Below are 23,887 nucleotides of genomic sequence, written 5' to 3'. Positions count from 1 at the left end.
GCAGCAGCAGCAGCAGCAGCAGCAGCAGCAGCAGCAGCAGCAGCAGCAGCAGCAGCAGCAGCAGCGAACAGACAGATCAGAGCAGATGTCATGCAGTCCTGTCAGGCTTTGCGTATGATGGTTCTCGTCCCATTGCATACAGTAGGTATGCATACAAATTATCTATAATTATTCACCTGGTCCCCGTCTCCCTTGGACCCCGTTCACTCTCCCGTCCCCAATGGTCCCCGTCCCTGTTTACCCCACCCACCACTTTTCCCGCCACTTTTACCCAAGGAGCTCAACCTGAACCTCAAGCGAAGTCGTATAAACAAACAGGAGATTATTTAGGGTGATGCCGAGTGAAGTTTGGATATCGATGATACTGCTCTCCACTACAGGTTAGCTACTCTCCGTGGCTAGATCACTACTTTTCCCTCCAACCGAGCTACAAAGAAAAGTAGTCGTCTGGCTACGTGAGACTTATACCGTATAGCTGGTAATTTTCGAAAGGTTTTTATTTTCGGATATTTCGAAGAGGCCCTTCTCTTCGAAAATAAATACCCACGTCCGGTTGTTCTTCGAAAATAAAGTTCCACAAGTGAAAGCAACGATCCAACTCAGTTTCGGTGATTCGCTTGTGTATTCCTCGAGTTTTAGCTCAGTATTACTGATGATAATAACTGTATCATTACTGTGCCAATAACCAGAAAATAGGTGATCCAGAATGGGAATTGATGCCGCCGGTCTGCTCTAGAATCTATGTTAGCTACGATCGAGCATGCGAGCCAGTGAATCTATTCCACTCGAAACTCCCTCAGTCTTCTCTCCAGTGCACAGAGATGGGGGTTATTCCATCAGCAAGTCAGTTTTTGGCAAACATTCACGCACCTTCATAATTTGTGATACGAATTTTCGTTTATTTGAAATCCATCCGGACTTCGAAATATACACTCTTCGAAATTAAAATCCTTCGAAATTCAGATTGTGCTTCTTGTGCAAAATTTTCTGTTTCGAAAATAACCCGCTATACGGTAGTTATATTGTCTAGACTACATATGATACGACTATAGTGCATGGTGCCGGTTGTTAGGCCAATGCAAGGGGCCCGGCGACTGCTGGCCGGGCCCCCACACGAACTGGAATCCAACACAAATCACTTGGAATTCGGAATCTGCGGAATGTTGGACAAGAATCAATCTGAAGTCTCAGAATTTCACTCAAGTAAACATCTTTTATGTCCGTATAATCATTAAACTATATCTAATCAAAAACAGCCAAACTGTAAAAATAAGGTGCGGCCCCTAAAAAGGCCATTGTGAAAAAAGGTGTGAAATCCAAGATGGCGGCCAAGAAATGGCTGTGATGGTAGATTAATGGTAAAAAATTTAATAACGACAATTAAGGTGAATTTGTGTTGCCTCCTCCAAGTTTCACTAGGATTCGGCACCAAATTCACCTGAACTGTCGTTATTAAAATTTTTACCATTAACCTACCATCACAAGCATTTCTTGGCCGCCACCTTGGATTTCATCTTTTTTCACCATGGCCTTTTTCCATTAACCTACCATCACAGCCATTTCTTGGCTGCCACCTTAGATTTCTCATCTTTTTTCTCCATGCCCTATTTAGGGGTCCCACCTTTTTTTACAGCTTGGCTGCTTTTGATTAGATATCACTTCTTTTTGTATCTGTAGCTATACCCCAAATCCAGCCTATGGGCCCTATGGCTGGCTTTGGGCCTTTTAAACCTATCTTTTTTCTTTACCACAGGAAGAAGAAAAAGACTTTAAGCAGATTTTTAATGCTTCAATTTTATCAGTAATTATACTAATTATATACATATTATTTATGACATGCCCTATAGGATAACTTGTTCACAGCTGCATGATCTCTCTACTACGTAGGGCTCTCAGTTTCGATTAATTTATTAATCGATTAATCATCGATTACTAAATTGATTAATCTATATGTATATAGCAAACAGTGTATATAGCATCAGCTACACTTATTCAATACTGTATACAGTATAGCGTAACCTGCCAAGTATCGGCATAAACTTGTTCGCCCGGGTGTCCTTCTGTAACACAAGAAGATACAGCCAGCTATTTTTGCATGCTGGTAAAGCACTTCATCGATCCTTTGCACAAGAAAAATTGGTTTGATATTCGTTTCGTACTATTACTATTGACAGAACTAGCAAGTGTGATTAGCTATTTATCATCACCCAGTATGTATTATCATAACCCTGTACATTCTTCTATGCTTTGTTATCATCACCTCTTTGGAATTTTTATCACAGAAGCCCGCAACTATTTTTTACCACTACAGCCACGATATCAATATACTGTCTTATCACCCACCTACATTTGCGTATAATTGAAATGTTAATAACACACGTAATAATAGAGATAAAATTCAATGACGAACGTATTATCAAAGCGTAATGACACTATGCCAACTAAACCACACAGTTAGAACATATCCTTTCTTCTCCAGACTCATCTAGGGCAGTTTTACTGATGCAGTCGACATGAATCCACCTTTTACACATGCCCTTTGCCCATTCTGCACCATTGCTCATCCTGACATCGTCCTCATAAGTTCCAAAACATTCACAACGCTCGTAATCTTGATCAGCATCTTTCATTCACAGCAGAAGTATAGTGGGCTCATTCTGTGTGTTTTCTGGCCTTGTATCTTGTGTCATCTCATCAAGAGAGGTGGATGTGGGCAATGTATCATCACCACTCTGTGCCTTTCCCTTATGCTTTTTTCTGGTAGTGGTATTGGATTTCATTGCAGATTTCTTAGCCTTTTCTTCAGCCTTCCTCTTAGAAGCTTCTTCCTTTTCACATTTTTTTCTTTCTACATATTCTTTCTTATCTTTTTCCTTCCTTCCTTTTCTTCTCTTCTTTCTCTAGAAAAATAGCATAACCTTCTGCACTAGTCAACATCCTCAATCCAGTTACTCTGCTGGACACAGCATTTTTTTAACTTGGGGAGGAGGCACGTACTGAACAAGATACTTGGAAATAGCATCAGATACTGGTGAACGTGCATTGCTACAGACCGCAGACAATCCTATAATCAAAACTACAAGCGTACCTGATTCATGACAAGATGGTGTTGATCCTGGTGTAATAGTAGATGCAGTAGTTATTGAAGTTTTTGCAGCACAACCAGAAGAGCAAGATAGTGGTGACTCTGGATTAACAACCTCATATAAATGCTAGGTTGTGATAATCAAAACTACAAGTGTACCTGATTCATGACGAGATGCTGGTGTAACAGTAGATGTGATAGATTCAGAAGTTTTCACTGCATGACCAGAAAAGGGAGATAGTGGTGACTCTGGAACAACAGTGATGGTTGGTTCGCTACTTTTACTTGAACAAGATAAAGTTCCTGAAATGTGATTAGACTCTGGTATAGTAGCAGGTGTACTTGAATAGGGAGATAAAGATTCAGTATTTGACATTAAGCTAGAACTTTCTGAAGGCAGGGCATTAGGGATTGTACCAGCACTTTTTGTGACTGGAGGAAAACCTGAATCCATATTGCTTGGTTCCAAAGGTGTTACATCTTCAAAGTGGTCAATCAATCTATCTTCAGGATGATTTAGTTCCACCCATATACATAGCAAGGATCAGGTATGTTATATCCATTATTATACCGTATAATGAAAAGAGCCTCTTTTTCTGCAGTAAAAGTTGCTGCTTCACTAATGCTGTGTTCGCCTTGTGAACTGGTGATTGACAAAGTATCAACTTCCGTAGACGTATCCTTGGTAGGAGCATGATCTAAAACTGCCTTTGGATTGAACAGACAAATCCCACTGGTTTTAAAACCATTAATCAAGACACACGGTAGTGTGTCGTGGGGCCCAAGAAGCCCGCACGCCACACCGTGAGTATATTAACAGGAAGAAAGAAAACGCAATTTTCGCACCTATGTAGCTCTGTGATCACTAATCCGATTGGAACCAAATTTGCTAGAGAAGTGTCAGCCAGTTAAGGGAGTCTACATACCAAATTTGAAGAAAATCGCTCCAGCCATTTCCGAGATACGAGCGAACACAATTTCGTTTTAATTTCTTCATTTTTTTTCTTCTACTTCTTCATTTCGCACACTTTGCAAAATTCGCCATAAAACACCAATAGGGCTGAAATTTGGCACACTTGAAGGCTCATTAAGGCGGATCTCAGCACCAACTGTGGTAGGAACTGAAGAGCGGCACGTGATCGCGTGGAGGATGGCCTGGCGACCCTGATCGGATGTTGAGTCTTAGTGGCCTTTCTTTCAGCAACTGATACGCTTTAGGACTCTAGACGGTCTTCAAATAAGGTGTACGTTGCTGCTGGTTTGTAACGGTTGCTTTCTCTTACCTGTTTTTCAGGTCGTGGTGGGCTTTATTTCAGTTAACCTCTGATTATGCTGCGTTGAAGTGCTCGTATCCGCGCGCGTGAAGCTGCTGTTTCTGCTGATGATTTTCCGTCTTCCAGTGTGGATGACACTGAGTCGAATAGAAAGTGGTGCTGCTGTGGGGGACGTGATGACGGCCGGTTAATGCTCAATTGTGATCGACAATGTGAGGGTTGTTGTGTATGGTACCATTATGATTGTTTAGGGTTTTCACTTGCTGAAAGTCAGAGATTGGGAAGTTCTGAAGCAAACTTTGTATATCCAAATTGTTCCAATCTTGATACAGCTACCCCTCCTTCTAACTTTGATGCTGTTTCTGTCAGACAGAACCCAGAATTTAGTTATTCCTACCCTATTTCCAAGTTCAAGCCCTGTACTGACTTTATGTGGAATGACGTTACTGGTGAGAGAGCTTGTGAATTTTTCTCGTCAACATATGAAGAGGTCATTCATTGGAAACCAAATATATTTTTAATACCTTTTGGAAAAGCTGGAAAACTCTTTGTACAGGAATTAGCAAGGTTGTACCAGGCCTTTGCAGAGGATTCTGCACTTGGCTCAGTTGCACTGCTGGCATGTTCAGTGATGCAACCTTTACTACTACAGAAGCGTCACCAGCAGAGCCGTGCTAAGGATCATTCTGTTCACCTCCTGAGGAGATTAAATTTGTGGAGCAAGGGCTCCTTTGATGCTCTTCTTAAGGAGGGACGTTGTATTCAAGACCACCTTAGCCGCTCCTTGTCATCTAAGAGAAAGCCCGATGACAATTCTCGACTGTTTGACCATCTGATGTCAGAGGGAAAGGTCAGTATGGCCCTGCGCCTATTATCAACTGACTCCAAGGGTGGAGTGTTGTCCCTTGACTCTATGATTCCTTCGGGTAGAGATTCCTCTGGTCAACCCATTGTACGTACAGCTAGAGACATTTTACTGGAAAAACATCCCTTGGGTAGACCAGCTAATCCTTCTGTATTGCTCAATACAAACTACAAGGAACCTAGCCATGATCCAATACTCTTTGAGTGCCTTACCAGTGAGGTAATCAAGTGGGCATCATTCCATACCAATGGGGCAGCAGGGCCATCGGGAGTTGATGCCTATGCCTGGAGACGAATGTGTACTTCTTTCAAAGAAGCCTCCGCTGGATTGTGTAAGGCCTTGGCCTCTGTGTCTCGCTACCTTTGTACATCCCCAGTAAAGGACCCTGCAGCCTTGATGCCCTTTGTGGCCTGCAGATTGATTCCCTTAGACAAACGTCCTGGTATCTGCCCCATAGGTATTGGGGATGTGCCCCGAAGAATTGTAGCAAAGGCAATACTGTTTGTAATTGGTGAGGATGTTATCTCTGCTGCTGGTCCTTTGCAGACTTGTGCTGGTCATGCTGCTGGCTCTGAGGCAGCTGTTCATGCGATGAAGGAAATGTTCGAGAATGGTAATTGCGAGGCTGCTCTCCTTGTTGATGCTTCCAATGCTTTTAATTGTGTTAATTGCCAGGCTGCGCTTCACAACATCTCAGTTCTTTGTCCATCTTTTGCAACCGTCTTGCACAATACTTATGGTGCACCTGTTCGTTTGTTTGTAGTGGGTGAGGGGGAAATTCAATCAACTGAGGGTACAACTCAGGGAGACCCCCTTGCAATGGCCATGTATGCTTTGGCAGTTGTACCTTTGATTAGACATCTCCATACAACAGTGCCCGATGTCTCTCAAGCATGGTTTGCGGATGATGCTACTGCTGTTGGATCACTCTCAAAACTTTTTTCCTGGTGGCAGCATCTCTCTTCTGTTGGACCTGATTATGGTTATTTTACAAATGCTACCAAGACAGTCCTAATTGTGAAGCCAGAACATTTATCCACTGCACAAGTTATTTTTGCTGATTCTAATACACAGATCACTGCTCGTGGCCAGCGACACCTTGGTGCGGCTCTGGGTACAAGAGACTTCGCTGAAGAATACGTGGCTTCAAAGGTTGAGTCTTGGACTGCTGAGGTGTCTGCCTTGGCTGGGATTGCAAGTAGTTGGCCGCATGCTGCATATTGTGCTTTTACCCACGGTATGATGGGCCGCTGGGTCTACCTGATGAGAACCATTCCAAACATTAGTTCTTTACTTCAGCCATTAGAGGATGATATCAGACTCAAACTTTTTCCTTCTATCACTGGACATGTTGCATGCACCACCGGTGAACGTGAGTTGTTCTCTCTGCCATGTCGTTTCGGTGGGCTCGGTATGGGTGACCCTACAGCTTTCTGTGAATCTCAGTTTGATGCTTCCCTGCGAATTACTGCACCATTAAAAGACTTGATTAGTAGTCAGGTAGCACATGCTCATCCCCCAGATACTCGATCCATCAAGGCTCAGGTTCACCAACACCGGCGTGAGGCTTCTAAGAAACGGGCTCTTGAGATCAGAAATGGTCTCTCTTCACAGCTTCAAAGAGCTATTGATCTGAATAGGGACCCACCAATTATGCTGGCATAATTTTGAGCATAATAGGTACCTAAAAGCATCGAGCATATTGCCAGCATAATAGGTTAAATATTTGTACGATAGTATAAATTCTTGCTGGAAAATGACAATTGCAAAATAAGATAGATATACTCTAATAGAGCAGTCAGTAACTCTAATAGTACAATCATACAACTGACTGTTCTATTAGAGTATATCGATCTTTTCTCTTACATGCAGCAAGAATTCATTATTTGTGTTCCAGCCACTCATTTTTTCTTTCTATACAGTGTTAAACTAGTAGCGTAGCATATGAACTAAGGCATGAACATTGAGCATAATCGAGCATAATCGAGCATAATAGGTAAATACTGAGCATTAATTTAAGCATAATAGGTGAATTTTTTAGCAGTGCAGCATAGCATAATAGGTAAAATTATGAGCATAATCGGCGGGTCCCTAGATCTGAATAGTGAACCTGGAGCCTCTTCTTGGCTTCTGGCTTTACCACTGCAAGACCAGGGTTACCATCTGACAAAGCAGGAGTTCTGGGATGCTCTTCACCTGCGTTATGGATGGACTTTACTGAATACTCCTAGCCACTGTGTGTGTGGCTCGCCTTTCACTGCTGATCATGCAATGATCTGTCGACATGGTGGTTTGACCTTGTTAGGAATATAATATATTGTACTATGCAATTGTATGCGCATGCGTATAAATTGTAAGTGTGTTTGAATTAGAACAATGAACATGTGCAACATAGTGTCAGAAGTAAACTGATGTTCTAAGACTACAAATGGCGAACTGTCAACTACCTCCCCCTGACCCGATGGTCTGCGCCGGCAATGTAGCAGCGAATTGGAAAGCATTCAAGGAAGCGTTCAACGACTTCGCTACTGCCACTGAACTGACCGCCAAGGACGATGCGATACAAGCGGCTACGCTAAAGACAGTGATGGGAAGAGAGTGTCGACAAATTCTTTCACGTCTAGAACTCACTGATGAAGACAAGAAAAAACCGAACAAGATTCTGGAAAAGCTAGAAGAATATTTTGCGCCTACCTGGAACATTTTGTATGAAAGGTACTTGTTTCACTCCGCCCAGCAACAGCAAAACGAGACTATTGACCAGTACATGATTCGGTTACGCCATTTGGCAGAGTGCTGCAAGTTTGGAGCGTTGAATGACGAAATGCTTCGGGATTGCCTCGTCCTAGGCTGTCGGGACAAAGGTGCGAAAGCATGCCTGTTTCGCGAAACTGATTGTTCCCTCAAAAAAGCATTAGAAGCATTACAAATCAGTGAAGCAGCACAGGAGCAGCTGAAAGAGATCGGAGAGGAAGGCAACCCATTTCCTATTAATGCAGTAAATGTAAGGAAGAATTTCAAGTACAAGAAGCCCCAGTCCCACTACCCAACCTGCAAGTACTGTGGAGGACAGCACGAGCGGGACAGAACACGTTGCCCAGCCTATGGGAAGACTTGCCGTCAGTGTGGAAAGCCCAACCATTTTCATACTGTCTGTCTGCGGGGGAGAGGAGGTGTCAAATCTATAGCTGTGGTACAGGAGTTGCCAGCCGACGTATCGGAGAGTGATGATGAACTCTTTACAATTGAAGAAGTTGGTACTGTAAAACATGCTTGCAAAGGACAGTTCTTTGTGCCACTACACTTTAGCCATGAGCAGGGATCCTCCGTTGTGGATTGTCAGTTGGACACTGGTGCAACTTGTAATGTAATGAGTATGATGGATGTGTGTGCAATTCTGCATACCCAAAACCCCCCTTTACAAACAGAAGCCGTGCAGCTGAAGTGTTTTGATAACTCAATAATTACCACATTAGGCCAGTGCACACTCAAGTGCCAGTACAACACCAAGACATACAACTTGACCTTTAAAGTCATAGAAGGAAATCAGAAGCCACTCTTATCAGGTACCACATGTATGGAACTAGGACTAATAACAGTGCACACAGTGTGTAATGTAACCAGTAATACACTTATTGAACAGTACAATGATGTGTTTAAGGGTTTAGGGTGTTTGAGTAATGAATACCACATTGACGTAGATCAGTCAGTAATACCAGTGCAACACGTCCCAAGGCGAGTACCTGTGGCAATGAAGGAGCCTTTGAAACAAAAATTAGCAGACCTTACCAAACAGGGTATAATAACAAAAGTTTAAGAGCCAACTCCTTGGATTAGCAATATGGTGGCTATTAAGAAGCCTGGTAAACTTCGATTGTGTATAGACCCCCGAGACCTAAACAAGGCTATTAAACGGCCTAAGTATCAAATGCCCACACTAGAAGAGCTCCTTCCCACACTTTCAAAAGCCAAAATATTTACAGTGCTAGATGCCAAAGATGGCTTCCATCAGGTACAGTTGGATGAGGAAAGCTCATACTTAACAACCTTTTGGACCCCGTTTGGTCGCTACCGTTACCTGCGTATGCCATTTGGCATATCATCTGCCCCAGAAGAGTTTCAGAGGTGCATGCACACAGCTTTGCAAGGACTACATGGGGTAGAGGTCATCGCAGATTGCATTCTTGTTTTTGGGTGTGGCGATACAGACGAAGAATGTCAGAGAGATCATGATGCAAACTTGAAGAATCTCCTTCAACGGGCGCGAGACAAAGAGCTAAAACTCAATAAGAAGAAACTTAAACTATGTCTTTCAACAGTTTCATATATGGGACATCTCTTGACAAAAGATGGCCTCTGTCCTGACCCTGCAAAAATCAGAGCAATTAAAGACATGCCAAGGCCAGATAGCAAGAAAGCAGTAGAGCGCTTTCTGGGGTGCCTGCAGTACTTGTCGCGTTTCTTACCACAGTTAGCTGAGGTAGCAGCCCCATTGAGACTACTCACTGAACAGTCAGCAGTATTCTCATGGCAGAGCCAACAAGAATCAGCATTTCGGATGCTCCAAACCATGATAACTAAGGCTCCAGTTCTAAAGTTCTATGATGTGCGTGATGAAGCGACGATACAATGTGATGCTTCAGAAAAAGGCCTAGGGGCAACACTTTTACAACATGGACAACCGGTTTGCTTTGCATCACGTTCATTGTCAAAGGCCGAACAAAACTACGCACAAATTGAAAAAGAGTGCCTGGCCATTGTGTTTGCATGTGAACGGTTCAATCAGTATATTCATGGCTGAAAACTGACAACTGTACATACAGACCACAAACCCTTAGTGCCAATTTTTACCAAGCCAATCTACAATGCACCTAAACGACTGCAGCGGATGCTGCTGAGGCTGCAGAAATACACACTCAACGTGTTATACTGTCCAGGGAAAGAAATGCATATTGCCGACATGCTTAGTCGGGCTTATATACTTGATCAAAATCCCATTCCCTCAGGAGATTATCAAATTTTCCAAGTCCTTCAGGAAAACAGGCTGTTCAAAGAAATTGAGGACATAGATCCGGCCAAGCACGTGAGGCTGAGTGAGAAGGGACTAACTGAACTCAGAGAAGCTACACGTAATGATAACACACTCAAGGACCTTGCCAAAGTGATCCACAGGGGATGGCCAGAACTAAAGCAGGACATACAGCCCTCCATCAGAACTTATTGGCCTTACAGAGACGAACTGATAGCTGACAACAACATTATCTTCAAAGGATCAAAAGTTGTAATCCCTGAAAGTATGCGCTCACTCATGCTGCAAAGGACGCATGCAAGTCACCAAGGGCCAGACGCCAGTGTAAGAAGAGCAAGGGATGTCATATTCTGGCTTGGAATGGCAAGTGAAATTCGGCATCAAACAAGCCAATGTGCTACATGTAACAGTCTCGCAGCAAAACAACAGAAACAGCCCTTGATGTCACCGGAAATACCAACTACACCATGGGCCAAAGTAGCCCAAAATCTCTTTACATATGACGGAAAGCCATATCTCATCACGGTCGACTATTACAGTGATTTTTGGGAGTTAGATGCAGTGTCAGACACAACAAGTGAGACCATTGTAAAGCACACCAAAGCTCACTTTGCTAGGTATGGCATACCGGAAACTGTAATCACTGACAATGGGCCACAGTTCAGAGCTCAACAATTGAAGATCTTGCCAAAGAGTGGGGAATAACTCACATCACTAGTTCTCCGTATCACAGCCAAAGCAATGGAAAGGCAGAGTCAGCAGTGAAAATTGCAAAAACCATGTTAAAGAAAGTGACCCAGGATAACACTGACATTAACCTTGCAATACTGGCATGGCATAATACGCCAACCGAAGGAAGTTGTTACAGTCCAGTGCAGAAATTGCATTCACGGAGAACACGGACTCAGCTACCAACCTCCAGCAAACTGCTCAAACCAGAAACAGCAAAGGGAATAGTTGAGGAAATACAATGTCGAAGAAAGAAAGCAAAACAGCAATATGACAAAACTGCAAAGGAACTATCAGAACTTGATGTAGGTCAACCAATTCGCATCCAGCCCATTAAACACCAAGACCAATGGAAGAAAGCTGTAGTTGTAAAGAAAGTGGGAGCACGCTCATATCTAGTCAAAACAAGTAATGGACAAATATACAGACGTAACCGAAAGTATTTACGCCAAACAGCAGAACAACCGACAGAAAATTTCTCTACTGCAGCAGAGGATGAGTTGACCATAGCAATTCCAGTACACACACAACAGAGAGTTGCGAATGGGCAAAATGACAACAGTTTAGCTAGCCAAGCACAGCACCCGCACCACACAATCACTCGATCAGGCAGATTCTCTAAGCCACCTAACCGGCTAGAAGAGTATATCAAACTTATAAGATAGATAGGTATGGAATGATTAAACAGTGATTTTATTTTGTTTTTGTTGTTTCTTTGTTATTGTTTTTTTTTGTTTTGATGTAAAAGGGAGGAAGATGTATATAGATCATGCATTAAATTGTTGTAAAGGAGGGAGATGTTAGGGATATAATATATTGTACTATGCAATTGTATGCGCATGCGTATAAATTTTAAGTGTGTTTGAATTAGAACAATGAACATGTGCAACAGACCTTTGTTCACCACAATGACCTGCGTGATACAACTGCTGAATTACTTTCAAATGTTTGTACTAATGTTGCAATTGAGCCACCACTTCAATCCCTGAGTGGCGAAGAACTTACCCCTCGATCAGCTAACTGCCAAGATGATGCCAGGGCTGACATTCATGCACGCAGATTTTGGGGGCGACGGCAAAGTGCCTTTTTCGATGTAAGGGTTTTTCACCCAAACGCACAAAGCTACCGCAATGTTTCGATACTATCTGTGTATAAGCGTCATGAGATGCAGAAGAAAAGGGAGTATGGTGACCGTGTCCGTGAGGTGGAGTTTGCATCTTTTACTCCATTGGTGTTTGCCACAACTGGGGGCATGGGGAAGGAAGTCATCACATTTTATCGCCGGCTTGCTGAGCTCCTTTCCAAACGTAGTGCTTTATCGTACAGTAGTACTTTGGCATGGATTCGCTGTACCCTGTCTTACTCCCTGTTGAGGTCAACGACGATGTGCATCCGTGGAAGCCGCTCCATCTCGTTTAGATCACCAGATGCTTCCCCGGAAATGGGCCTAACAAATGGCCCTAGGGACTTTTAGATGTCCCGCTTTTCAGTTCTTGTCCAGCACGTTTGCCTCTTGTGCTGGGGGTGGTAGGAAAGGGCATTACATCTAGCCCAGGAAAAAAAAAACTGTGGTAGGAATCCGATGAACATTCACGGAGTTATGATCGATTATTCGCGTAAAATAAAATCGAAGGTCTGTCACGCCCACAGGGTAAACCCCTTGAAGGAATGAGTTGAAAATTGCTATGTAGATGGAGTAACCATAGTAGGAGTGCCTTTTTTTTGATTTGAAAAGAATCGAGTTAAAGACCATGGAGATATGACACAATATCCAACCTGTGTCACAATTACGCAATCGATTTTTATGAATAAAAACTATTAGTTTTCACGCCTACCAGCCAAACCGCTTAGAGCAATGAGCTAAAAATCGGTGTGCAGCTGGAATAATCATCATAGAAAGTCCTTGCAGTAGTACAGACGAATCGGATTACAAACCACTGAGTTATGATTCGAAAGCCAACTACGTGTTGCAATGCGAGATCGAGATACTCTAATAGAACAGTCACCCTATTAGAGCATTAGGCTACGTTTATAGCTTACTCCATTAAAAAATTATATTACATTGCAAGTTATTCTGTAGGAAGTTCAGCTACAAACAGTTAATCTTATAGACAATTCAGCTAGAAACAAGTAACCCTGTAGAGAGATCAACTAGAAGAAGTCACCTTGTAGAGAGTTCAGCTACATAGAAACCACTATGTAGAGAGTTCAGCTGCACACAAATCACCCTGTAGAGAGATCAGCTAGAAAAAAAAGAATTTACCTTGTAGAGAGTTCAGCTACAAATGTAGAGAGTTCAGCTGCAAACAAATCACCCTGTAGAGAGTTCAGCTATGAAAAGATCACCCTGTACGCCTGTAGAGAGTTCAGCTAGAAGAAGTCACCTTGTGGAGAGTTCAGCTACAAAGAAACCACTATGTAGAGAGTTCAGCTGCAAACAACTCATCCTGTATAGAATTCAGCTACAAACAAATCACCCTGTAGAGAGATCAGCTAGAAACAAGTCACCCTGTAGAGAGATCAGCTAGAAGAAGTCACCTTGTAGGGAGTTCAGCTACAAAGAACCACCTGGTAGAGAGTTCAGCTGCAAACAAATCACTCTGTAGAGAGTTCAGCTACGAACAGATCACCCTGTAGAGTGTTCAGCTACAAACAATTCACCCTGTAGAGAGATCAGCTAGAAAAAAGAATTTACCTTGTAGAGAGTTCAGCTACAAATGTAGAGAGTTCAGCTACAAATGTAGAGAGTTCAGCTGCAAACAAATCACCCTGTAGAGAGTTCAGCTACGAAAATATCACCCTGTAGAGAGTTCAGCTAGAAGAAGTCACCTTGTAGAGAGTTCAGCTACAAAGAAACTACCACGCAGAAAGTTCAGCTGCATGCAAACAAATAATTCTGTAGAGAGATCAGCTAGAAGAAGTTACCTTGTAGAGAGTCCAGCTACAAAGAAATCATCATGTAGAGAGTTCAGCTGCAAACAAATCACCCTGTAGAGAGTTCAGCTATGAACAGATCACCCTGTAGAGAGTTCAGTTAGAAACAAGTTACCCTGTACAGAGATCAGCTGGAAGAAGTCACCTTGTAGGAATTCAGCTACAAAATAACCACCATGTACGGAGTTCAGCTGCAAACAAATCACATTGTAGAGAGTTCAGCTACAAAGAAACCACCATGTAGAAAGTTCAGCTGCAAGCAAATCACCCTGTAGAAAGTTCAGCTAGAAACAAATAACCCACCAGCTAGAAACAAGTCACCCTGTAGAGAGATCAGCTATTATACCTTGTAGAGAGTTCAGCTACAAAGAAACCATCATGTAGAGAGTTCAGCTGCAAATAAATCACCCTTTAGAGAGTTCAGCTAGAAACAAGTTATCCTGTAGAGAGATCAGCTAGAGGGATCATCTTGTAGAGAGTTCAGCTGAAGCACCCTGCAGATAGTTCAGCTACAAACAAGTCATCCTGTAGAGAGATCAGCTTGAAGAAGTTACCTTGTAGAGAATTCAGCTACAAAGAAACCATCATGTAGAGAGTTCAGCTGCAAACAAATCACCCTGTAGAGAGGTCAGCTACGAACAGATCGCCCTGTAGAGAGTTCAATTACAAACAATTCACCCTGTAGAGAGATCAGCTAGAAGAAGATACTGTACCTTGTAGAAAGTTCAGCTACAAACAGATCACTCTGTAGAGAGTTCAGCTATGAATAGATCACCCTATAGAGAGTTCAGCTACAAGCAATTCACCCTGTTGAGAATTCAACTACAAAGAAACCATCATGTAGAGAGTTAAGCTGCAAACAAATCACTCTGTAAAGAGTTCAGCTATGAAAAGATCACCCTGTAGAGAGAGTTCAGCTAGAAGAAGTCACCTTTTAGAGACAAAGAAACCACTATGTAGAGAGTTCAGCTGCAAACAAATCACCCTGTAGAGAATTCAGCTACAAACCAATCGCCCTGTAGAGAGACCAGCTAGAAACAAGTCACCCTGCAGACAGATCAGCTAGAAGAAGTTACCTTGTAGAGAGTTCAGCTGCAAACAAATCACCCCGTAGAGAGTTCAACTACAAAAAGATAACCCTGCAGAGAGTTCAGCTAGAGTCAAATCACCCTGCAGAAAGAATCCTGTAAAGAGTTCATCTACGTACAAGCAAATCACCCTGTAGAGAGTTCAGCTACATTTCAAGTCACCCAGTAGAGAGAGATAATAATTTGTACATTTACTGATAAAATCGGAATGAGTTAAAGTATTTATAAAATCTGCTTCATCTTTTTCTTTTTCCTGTGGTAGAGAAAAAAAATATAGGTTAAAAACCCCAAAGCTGGCCATAGACAAGCTGGCCATAGACCAGCTTTGGGGTATACAAACACAGAAAGAAGTGAAATCTAATCAAAAACAGCCAAGCTGTAAAAAAAGGAGTGCGGCCCTTGAAAAGGATATGGTGAAAAAAGATGTGAAATCCAAGGTGGCGGCCAAGAAATGGCTGTGATGATAGGTTAATGGTAAAAATTTAATAAGGACAATTCAGGTGAATTTTGTGCCAAGACCAAGCGGCGCCAAGTTCACCTGAATTGTCGTTATTAAAATTTTTACCATTAACTAACCATCACAGCCATTTCTTGGCCGCCACCTTGGATTTCGCATCTCTTTTCACCATAGCCTTTTCAAGGGCCGCACTCCTTTTATTACAGCTTGGCTGTTTTTGATTAGATTATATTAACTGGCACCATACTTTTCAGCAATGTTTTAGCAAAGACCTTGTTAAAGTGGTATTTTGTTATGATTCTTCCTGGATGTGATTGGACATACATATGGCACTCTTCATACCAGTATTTTTAATGGTCCAAAAACAGCAGTGTCAAGAGGTTGCAATTTATGTGTGGTATGTGGCACAAGAGTGAATATAATGACACCATTTTCTCTTATAATTACCAGGGTAATAGCTTCTAGATTGTAGTGGGAACTATGGCCATCAAGCAGAAGCAGTAAGGGTCGACTTGCTCCAGCATGACGTAGGAAGTGATTGAAAAACCACAGTTAAAAAGTTCCATATCAATCCATCCATTTTCACTTAATCCATAGGTGGTACCAGGAACCTCCTTCTCAGTCCGATCCATATTAAGATTTTTTGTGTCAAAAATGATAAATGGTGGCATTGCTTGGCTAATAGCATTAATGTATCCCACTATTGTAATTTGTGATTTATTACCTGAGGTACAGCACTTCACCTTTTTCTTTCTTTTTCTTGCCACAACTCGAGGAGATTGGTGGTCAAGAGGCATCCCAGACTCATCAATGCTATAGATTGGTCCATCAAGTCATGTTCAACCAATATGTTTTTTCAAGGTTAAAAAATAGTTATCTAGCTCTTCTTTTCGCTGCATAGCATCCATACATACAAAAGCAGTTTTATCTCCTTTACGCAATCTCTGCTGAGGTTGTCTTTCCATGAAGCGGTGAAACCATCCACCAGTGATTTTTCTTTTTCTTAACACTTCTTTGTCACGAGCTGCAGACTCAACCATACTTTTGATTTGCTTTTTAGTTTTGCCATACCCAACATCAGACTTTACCTCCAAAAACTCAGCCAAATTGGCTTCTTCATTCTTGTTCAAGTAAGGCAGAGGTCCAGGTTTGGTTCCATGTATAACTCTTACTATCAGAAAACCTGACCTGAAGCGTCATTCTGGGAACGCCATGATTGATAGCAGCCCTATTAACACTGCAACCGTTTTGGACAGCTTTAATCGCGCTAGCATAGATTCTTCAGTCCATTTTAAGCGTTTCTTGGGAGATACCAACACTGGCGGAGTAGAGGAAGTACATTTCCTTTTGGACTGAGCCTTTTTACTAGGCCTTCCACATTTCATTAGCCTACAAAAGCAGATAATCAAAGGTATAAACGTGAAATCATATAGATATAGCTTACTAGTGCAAAATAAAGGCATACAAAGTGATTGAAAAGGATTAGACTCAATGATAACAACTGCACATGGAAAAGGATGTCAATAACATCAGAAAATCATGTAAAACAACATGACGATAATGGATGTCAAAACTGATGATAATAAATGTATGATGATAATAGGTTGCTTACGCTAGTAGTGGTAGTTTACATACCACCCAGAATAACATTATAGTGGTAAAAGGAGAGTTGAAGGAATGGCAGCAGTTGATAGGTAGTTACAATTAGTAGTTTAGCTGGCAACACTAGCAATCGTTGTCAGTGCAGTATGACATGTTTATGAACTCAGAATGTGTCATGGATGTGGTGAGGTGTACTGTAGCATTGAGAAAAGAGAAGTGATGTAACTTTTGCTATAATAAAGCACAAAAATACCTGGTTACCTATGGTCTCTATTACACAACCCAGACAATTATGCACCACAAATATTTTAATACATGCACCCTTGTCCAGATTATTCTGTGTTTTGATTAGTTATCAAGATGGCTGCTATACAGAGATTATCAGTTTGTTTTTCCTGTGATGCAGTTCTTTTTTTAAGCATAACAGCTACTGTTTTCAGAAGATCTGGGTAAGAATATTTTAACACCAATAGCAGTACTTACACGTACAGTTGTATGGCTTCTCATATAACTTAGTGCTTTGTGGAATAGTACAGAGAGGTTTTCTATTTGTTGTAGTGAGCAAAGAGACTTTTCACTTAGAATTTTTATTGATGGCGTGATATATACCATGCGATTAATCGATTACAAAATAAAAATCGATTATATTTTTTATCGAATAATCGATATTATCGATTAATCGTGAGAGCCCTACTACTAAGTGACTTGAAATGTAGCTGAACTCTCTTCAGGGTGATTTGCTTGGAGCTGAACTCCCAACACTGTCTAGTTTCTAGCTGATCCCTCTATAGGGTGATTTATTTGTAGCTGAACTCTCTACAGGGTGATTTGTTTCTAGCTGATCTCTCTACAGGGTGATTTGTTTGCAGCTGAACTCCTTGTAGGATGATTTGTTTGTAGCTGAACTCTCTACAGGATGCAATGGCTGAACTCTCTACAAGGTGACTTGTTTCTAGCTGATCTCTCTACAAGGTGACTTCTAGCTGGTCTCTCTGCAGGGTGACTGAACTATCTACAGGGTGATCTGTTTGTAGCTGAAATCTCTACAGAGTGATTTGTTTGTAGCTGAATTCTCTACAAGGTGACTTGTTTCTGGTGACTTGTTTCTAGCTGATCTCTCTACAAGATGACTTTATTGTAGTTGAGATGTATGCAGAGTGGCTTATGTAGTAGTTGTAACATGGGCACGGGTGTTTGCCTGAAATATATGCACAAGCACGAGGGCGCAGCCTGAGTGTGAGTTAGGCTCTGGCCTATTATGCCCAAAATTTTACCTATTATGCTTTTGAACATTGCTCAAAAATTAAGCCTATTATGCTTAAAATTATGCTTTCAAAATCAAGATTATGCTCTAGAACTGACTGTTTTGTTAGAGTATATCATCCTTTCCTGACTGCTGTATTAGAGTAAGTGACTGCTGTGTTAGAGTATCTCGATCTTATTTCTGCAAAGTGTGGATAACCAACAAAGAAACAGATTAATAAGTTATATTACATGTTTTTAAACATGAAATGCACTAATAATACTATTGGCAGTGAATATTTGCCATCTTTCAGGTGCGCATATTGCGCATTCTAATTAAATTTTCAAATATTGTCCCTATTATGCTGGCATTATGCTTGATGCTTTTGGTCACCTATTATGTTTTAAATTATGCCGGCATAATCGGCCGGTGCCTAGTGTAGCAAATATTGAAAACTTAACTGTACATCTTCAATATTTGGTTAATCAGATGACATAATGGTAAAATCTTTAATAATAGGGAATACATGCAGCAGTAAAAATACATGCGGGCGCTGATGTAAAATAGATAATCATCAAAATAGTGACCTCATCAAAAAGCATTTTGATAATTATGGGTTAAGAACAAGTGAGTTATGAGGCTTTAAAAATACCCCTTAATTATACATTTAATATAGACAAAACAGGCACACAAACATGTTTACAACATGAAAACATGCTTGTTCCAGTACAAAACCATTGTGAGTGAACACACGTTCACCTCTTTGATATTACTGTTTTTGGCAGGGCTCAGGTAAACGCTACTGACTCTGCTCACTTGCCTAATTGCTAAAACTTTCCTCTTGTCCAACTTTAATTTCTGCTTTGCAGTAGTTGAAAGTATCTTGTCCTGTTACATTTTAACTGACATTGTAACTGTCTACCCTTAAATGCCGGCCAATACATCTGTTGACAGTTTTGTGCAGGAAATGCATACATAAAAGTTCAGTTATTAATGGTTTATACATACTGTGCCAAAGGGTAATAAGTAAGCAGCAATTTAGAACTGAGTCAACTCAAGATGTACTCAATCAAAGTATGTAGTTAACTGATGACTTGGGAACCATGCAACTTTGCACTAACTACAGTGCTTAAATGTTTTACAGGCCCCACACAAAGAGCAGTTAGCTTCTTGTATAAGATCAACATAATGATACTATTCTCTACCTGTGTAACAATAATGGACACCTTCTAGTGATTATGATTTACATGATTTTAACAGTCAAAAAGCCTACCCATTTGTGATGCAGAAGCGATATTCATACACTTTCATTTTTCCTAAAGTAACTAAGTTACGGAGCGTGTATTTAAATCCTGTATAGTTGATTGAAAAAGTTATCTTCTTGTACATAAGATGCAAAAAATTGGTATCCTCCAATCAACTACCTAACTATTGTCATGTGTTAGGCTAAGTGTAACTTGAATAACACCAGTGTGGCAGCCAAGTTTGTCACTTCCTTCTGGTAGAAAACGATAGAAATGTCTTAAAATCACGTGATTTTTCATTGCAGCGGTTCTTAGGGTTCTTTGTGTGCCACGATATTCACTCTCAATATTGTTCAAGTGGTCTATCATCAACTCAAAGTATCAGTGGTTTGATTTTATTGGTCAGTTTCTGGTGGCAGCACGATCTGTATGGCTTTTTGACAACAAACGAAATGTTTCTTCCTCTGGTGCACAGGACAAGCAGAGCAGCAACTGCACCATGGGTTAGCAATGACCAGTATTAGGTAAAGTACCTGCATGCGGAGTATGGTTATAATTGAAGCTTGTTAGCCATCTGGGTGAGCCATCTATATGCTGAAATTCGGCCAAAACGATGTGATTTTTGCAAATAAATACCACAATGGTTGATAAATCCGTAGAACAGTCTCCAACAGAAAAGATACGAAGCTTATAAACATCTAAAAATACAACAATCTTGCCCAGTAAATGCAAAGAGCAATCCAATGCATGAAATACGCACTCACGTGATCGAAATTCAAATAGGAACAAATGCCCATGAAATCGCTTTCATTTTTTAAAGGAACCTTGTAGTATGCTCCTTTTGTAAATATTTGTGTAAATTGTTCACTCAGGCGTGGTCTGGGCAAGCGCAAGTGTGTCTTATACTGTGATGGTATCATAGGGAGAGTCTTAGACTGCTGGGCTAATCGAGATATGAAACCTAATGTATACAAACTTGTTGCCATTTGATTTCAAATGATTGCAAGGTTTTTGGAATAGATTATGGTTGCGTTTTCTGTGATTTGAATTTCAATCATGCATGTGAGTGTGCCGGTATTTCATGCATTGTATTGCTCTGTACGTTTACTGACAAGATTTCCGTATTGATAGATGTTTATAAGCTCGTATCCTTTCTGTTGGAGACTGTTCCACTGATTTATCAACTCTTGTGGTATTTGTTTGCAAAAATTGCATCGTTTTGGCCGACTTTCAGCATATAGATGGCGATGGCTAACAAGTTTCAATTATAACCATACCCTACATGCAGGTACTTTACCTAGTACTGGTTATTGCTGACCCATGGCACAGTTGCTGCTCTGTTTGTCCTGTGCTCTAGAGGAAGAAACATTTTGTTTGTCGCCAAAAACTGCACAGATTGTGCTGCCACCAGAAACTGACCAATAAAATCAAACCACCGATACTTTGAGTTGATGATAGACTACTTGAACAATGTTGAGAGTGAATATTGTGGCATACGGAGAACCCTAAGAACCGCTGCAATGAAAAATCACATGATTTTAAAGATATTTCTATCATTTTCTACCAGAGGGAAAGTGACAAACGTAGCTGCCACATTGGTGTTCTTCAAGTTACACTTAGTTTAACACATGACAATAGTTAGGTAAGTGATTGGAGGATATCAATTTTTTGCATTGCGGACCCTACATATGACCACATCTGCATTTTTCAAATTGTTAATTGTTGGTTGATCTCTCTATATTATTATTTGCATAGGCACTGGTTAGTTTATATGCCAAGAAGTTTTGGAAGTACAGTACAGTGCTACAAAGCGGTGACAACAGAAAGATTGATTTGTATAACAATTATAGGGATAATAAATAATTATTACAGGCGTAAATATTTTTTAATGTGATGATCGTAATCATGAATTCACAATAATTATGTGACCGTATTTGTGAAAGGTACCTTTGCCACACATTTTACATACTAGCAAACAAAAAATGATGTAACATTTGACTCCTTATAATGATTAACTTGCTGTTAGTATCACAATGCAGCCGAATAATGTAGCTATACTCACAGAAAATTTCAGGCATTTATATAGTATGATGAAAAATGTATGAAGTTTCAAAGTCAAAAAATGGGCCAACTTTTATGTGTGAAAAGGTACCTTTTCGCAAATCCGGTCACATATTATATATATTTTAGGTCCTAAAATATATACCTAATCAAAAAACAGCCAAGCTGTAAAAAACGGATATGGCCTCCAAAAAGCCAGGGTGAAAAAAGATGTGAAATCAAAGGTGGCGACCCAGAAATGGCTGTGATGGTAGGTTAATGGCAAAAATTTTAATAATGACAATTCAGGTGAATCTGTGTTGCCTCCTCTGATCTGGCACCAAATTATCTCAATTGTCGTTAATAAAATTTTTGCCATTAACCTACCATCACAGCCATTTCTTGGCCGCCACCTTTGATTTCACATCTTTCTTCACCCTGGTTTTTTGGAGGCTGCACCCTTTTTTTACAGCTTGGCTGTTTTTTTTGATTAGACATCACTTCTCTTTACAATTTCACACCTAAAGCCAACCTATGACCAGCTTTAGGTATTTCTTTTTAACTTGTCTTTTTCTTTACTACAGGGAGAAGATTATTATGAGGAAGAAGATTTAATGACTTGTTTAGCTACATGTACATTTAAGAAATAATTTACAATTGTTTTGATTGATGATAAAAAAGTCACACAGGTTGAACTGTTTGCAGCTGAATACTCTACAGGGAAATGTGTATGTAGCTGAAATTTCTACAGGGAGACTCATAATGTAGCTGTACTCTTTGACTATGGTTTGTAGTTGAACTCACCACAGTAACCTAACTAAACTCTCTACAGATGGAATTGCAAGATAGCTAAACTTTCTACAGGATAGTTTTCTTGTGTAGGTCAACTCTCCACAGGATGACTTGTTATTAGTGCATAAACGATTGCTAGATTGGAGCATTTGAATGTTTGAATGACAAAATGTGGATTATTCGAATGTTTCTAATATTTAAAACTCACAATCAAAAATTTTAATTTATTGAATCTAAGGAGTAAGACCTATTGTTGTGAGGATTCTATGTACTTACTCGTTGAAATACTCTTTGATATATAGATGGTGCTGTGAGTGTAAACAGCAGCAAAGTAGTAGTTTATCACTGTAATCAACCTTATACACTATCGCGTGTAGCGTTTTTGGCTTCACATGCACCTGACTGTAGACAACAGGTTGTTAACTAAGTGTAAACAATAGTGAAGTATATATTAACAACTTGTGTCTTGTCCTGTACTATTTTTAGCTGCACGTGACCTAATTATATATACTGGGTGCCCGCATACAGGATTCAAATGTTATGAATTCGTATTTGGATGCTCCCAATCGAATGAACCTTTTAAATTTCAGAACATTCGTTTATGCACTACTTGTTATACATCTGATCTCTCTACAGGGTGACATGTTCTCTAGCTGAAATTTCTACAGGGTGACTTGTGTCTAGCTGTTCTCTCTACAGGGTGACTTGTTTCTAGCTGTTCTCTCTACAGGGTGACATGTTTCTAGCTGACCTCTCTACATGGTGTCTTGTTTCTAGCTGATCTCTCTACAGGGTGTCTTGTTTCTAGCTGATCTCTGTACAGGGTGATTAGTTTCAAGCTGATCTCTCTACAGGATGACTTGTTTCTAACTGATCTCTCTAAATAGTGGTTTGTTTCAAGCTGATCTCTCTACGGGTGACTTGTTTCTAACTGATCTCTCTACGGACTGGTTTGTTTCTAACTGATCTCTCTACGGAGTGGTTTGTTTCAAGCTGATATATCTACAGGGTGATTTGGATCTTACTGAATACTGTACAGGGTGATTTGTTTCTAGCTGATCTCTACTGAGAGATTTGTTTGTAGCTGGACTCTCCATAAGGTGATTTGAAAAGTATATTTCTTCAGGGTGCCTTGTTTTTCTACAGAGTGATTTTTTCTAGCTGATCTCTCTATACAACATGATCTGTTTCTAGCTGATCTTTTGGCAGTGTGACTTGTTGCTTGCTGATCTCTCTACAGGGTGACTTATTTCTAGCTGAACTCTATACAGGGTGACTTCATTCTATCTGATCCCTCTACAGGTTGATTTGTTTCTAATTAATCCTTTTATGGGGAAATTTGTTTCAATATGATATTTCTACAGAGTGATTTGTTTCTTGCTAACCTCTCTACAGTGTGACTTGTTTCTAACTGATCCTTCTGCAGGGTGATTTGTTTCAAGCTGACAGGGTGATTGAAATGTAGCTGATCTTGCTACAGGGTGACATGTTTCTAGCTAACCTTT

The 23,887-nt window shown here is 40.6% G+C and overlaps 1 protein-coding gene across 1 annotated transcript in view; it reads left to right on the top strand.

Annotated features, from left to right (window-relative positions):
• The first annotated feature begins 252 nt into the window (after nucleotides 1-252).
• Nucleotides 253-23,887, top strand: part of LOC136238428 (uncharacterized) — a 42,481-nt gene continuing 18,846 nt past the window's right edge. Inside the window, exon 1 of the mRNA XM_066028892.1 lies at nucleotides 253-380. Within this exon, the coding sequence (XP_065884964.1) occupies nucleotides 335-380 (46 nt within the window). The 5' untranslated portion in view covers nucleotides 253-334. The remainder of the gene's footprint in view (nucleotides 381-23,887) is intronic.

Source organism: Dysidea avara, chromosome 11 (assembly GCF_963678975.1).
Source record: "Dysidea avara chromosome 11, odDysAvar1.4, whole genome shotgun sequence".
In the NCBI taxonomy this organism is placed as follows: Eukaryota; Metazoa; Porifera; class Demospongiae; order Dictyoceratida; family Dysideidae; genus Dysidea; species Dysidea avara.
This window is presented reverse-complemented; position numbering and strand designations above follow the sequence as displayed.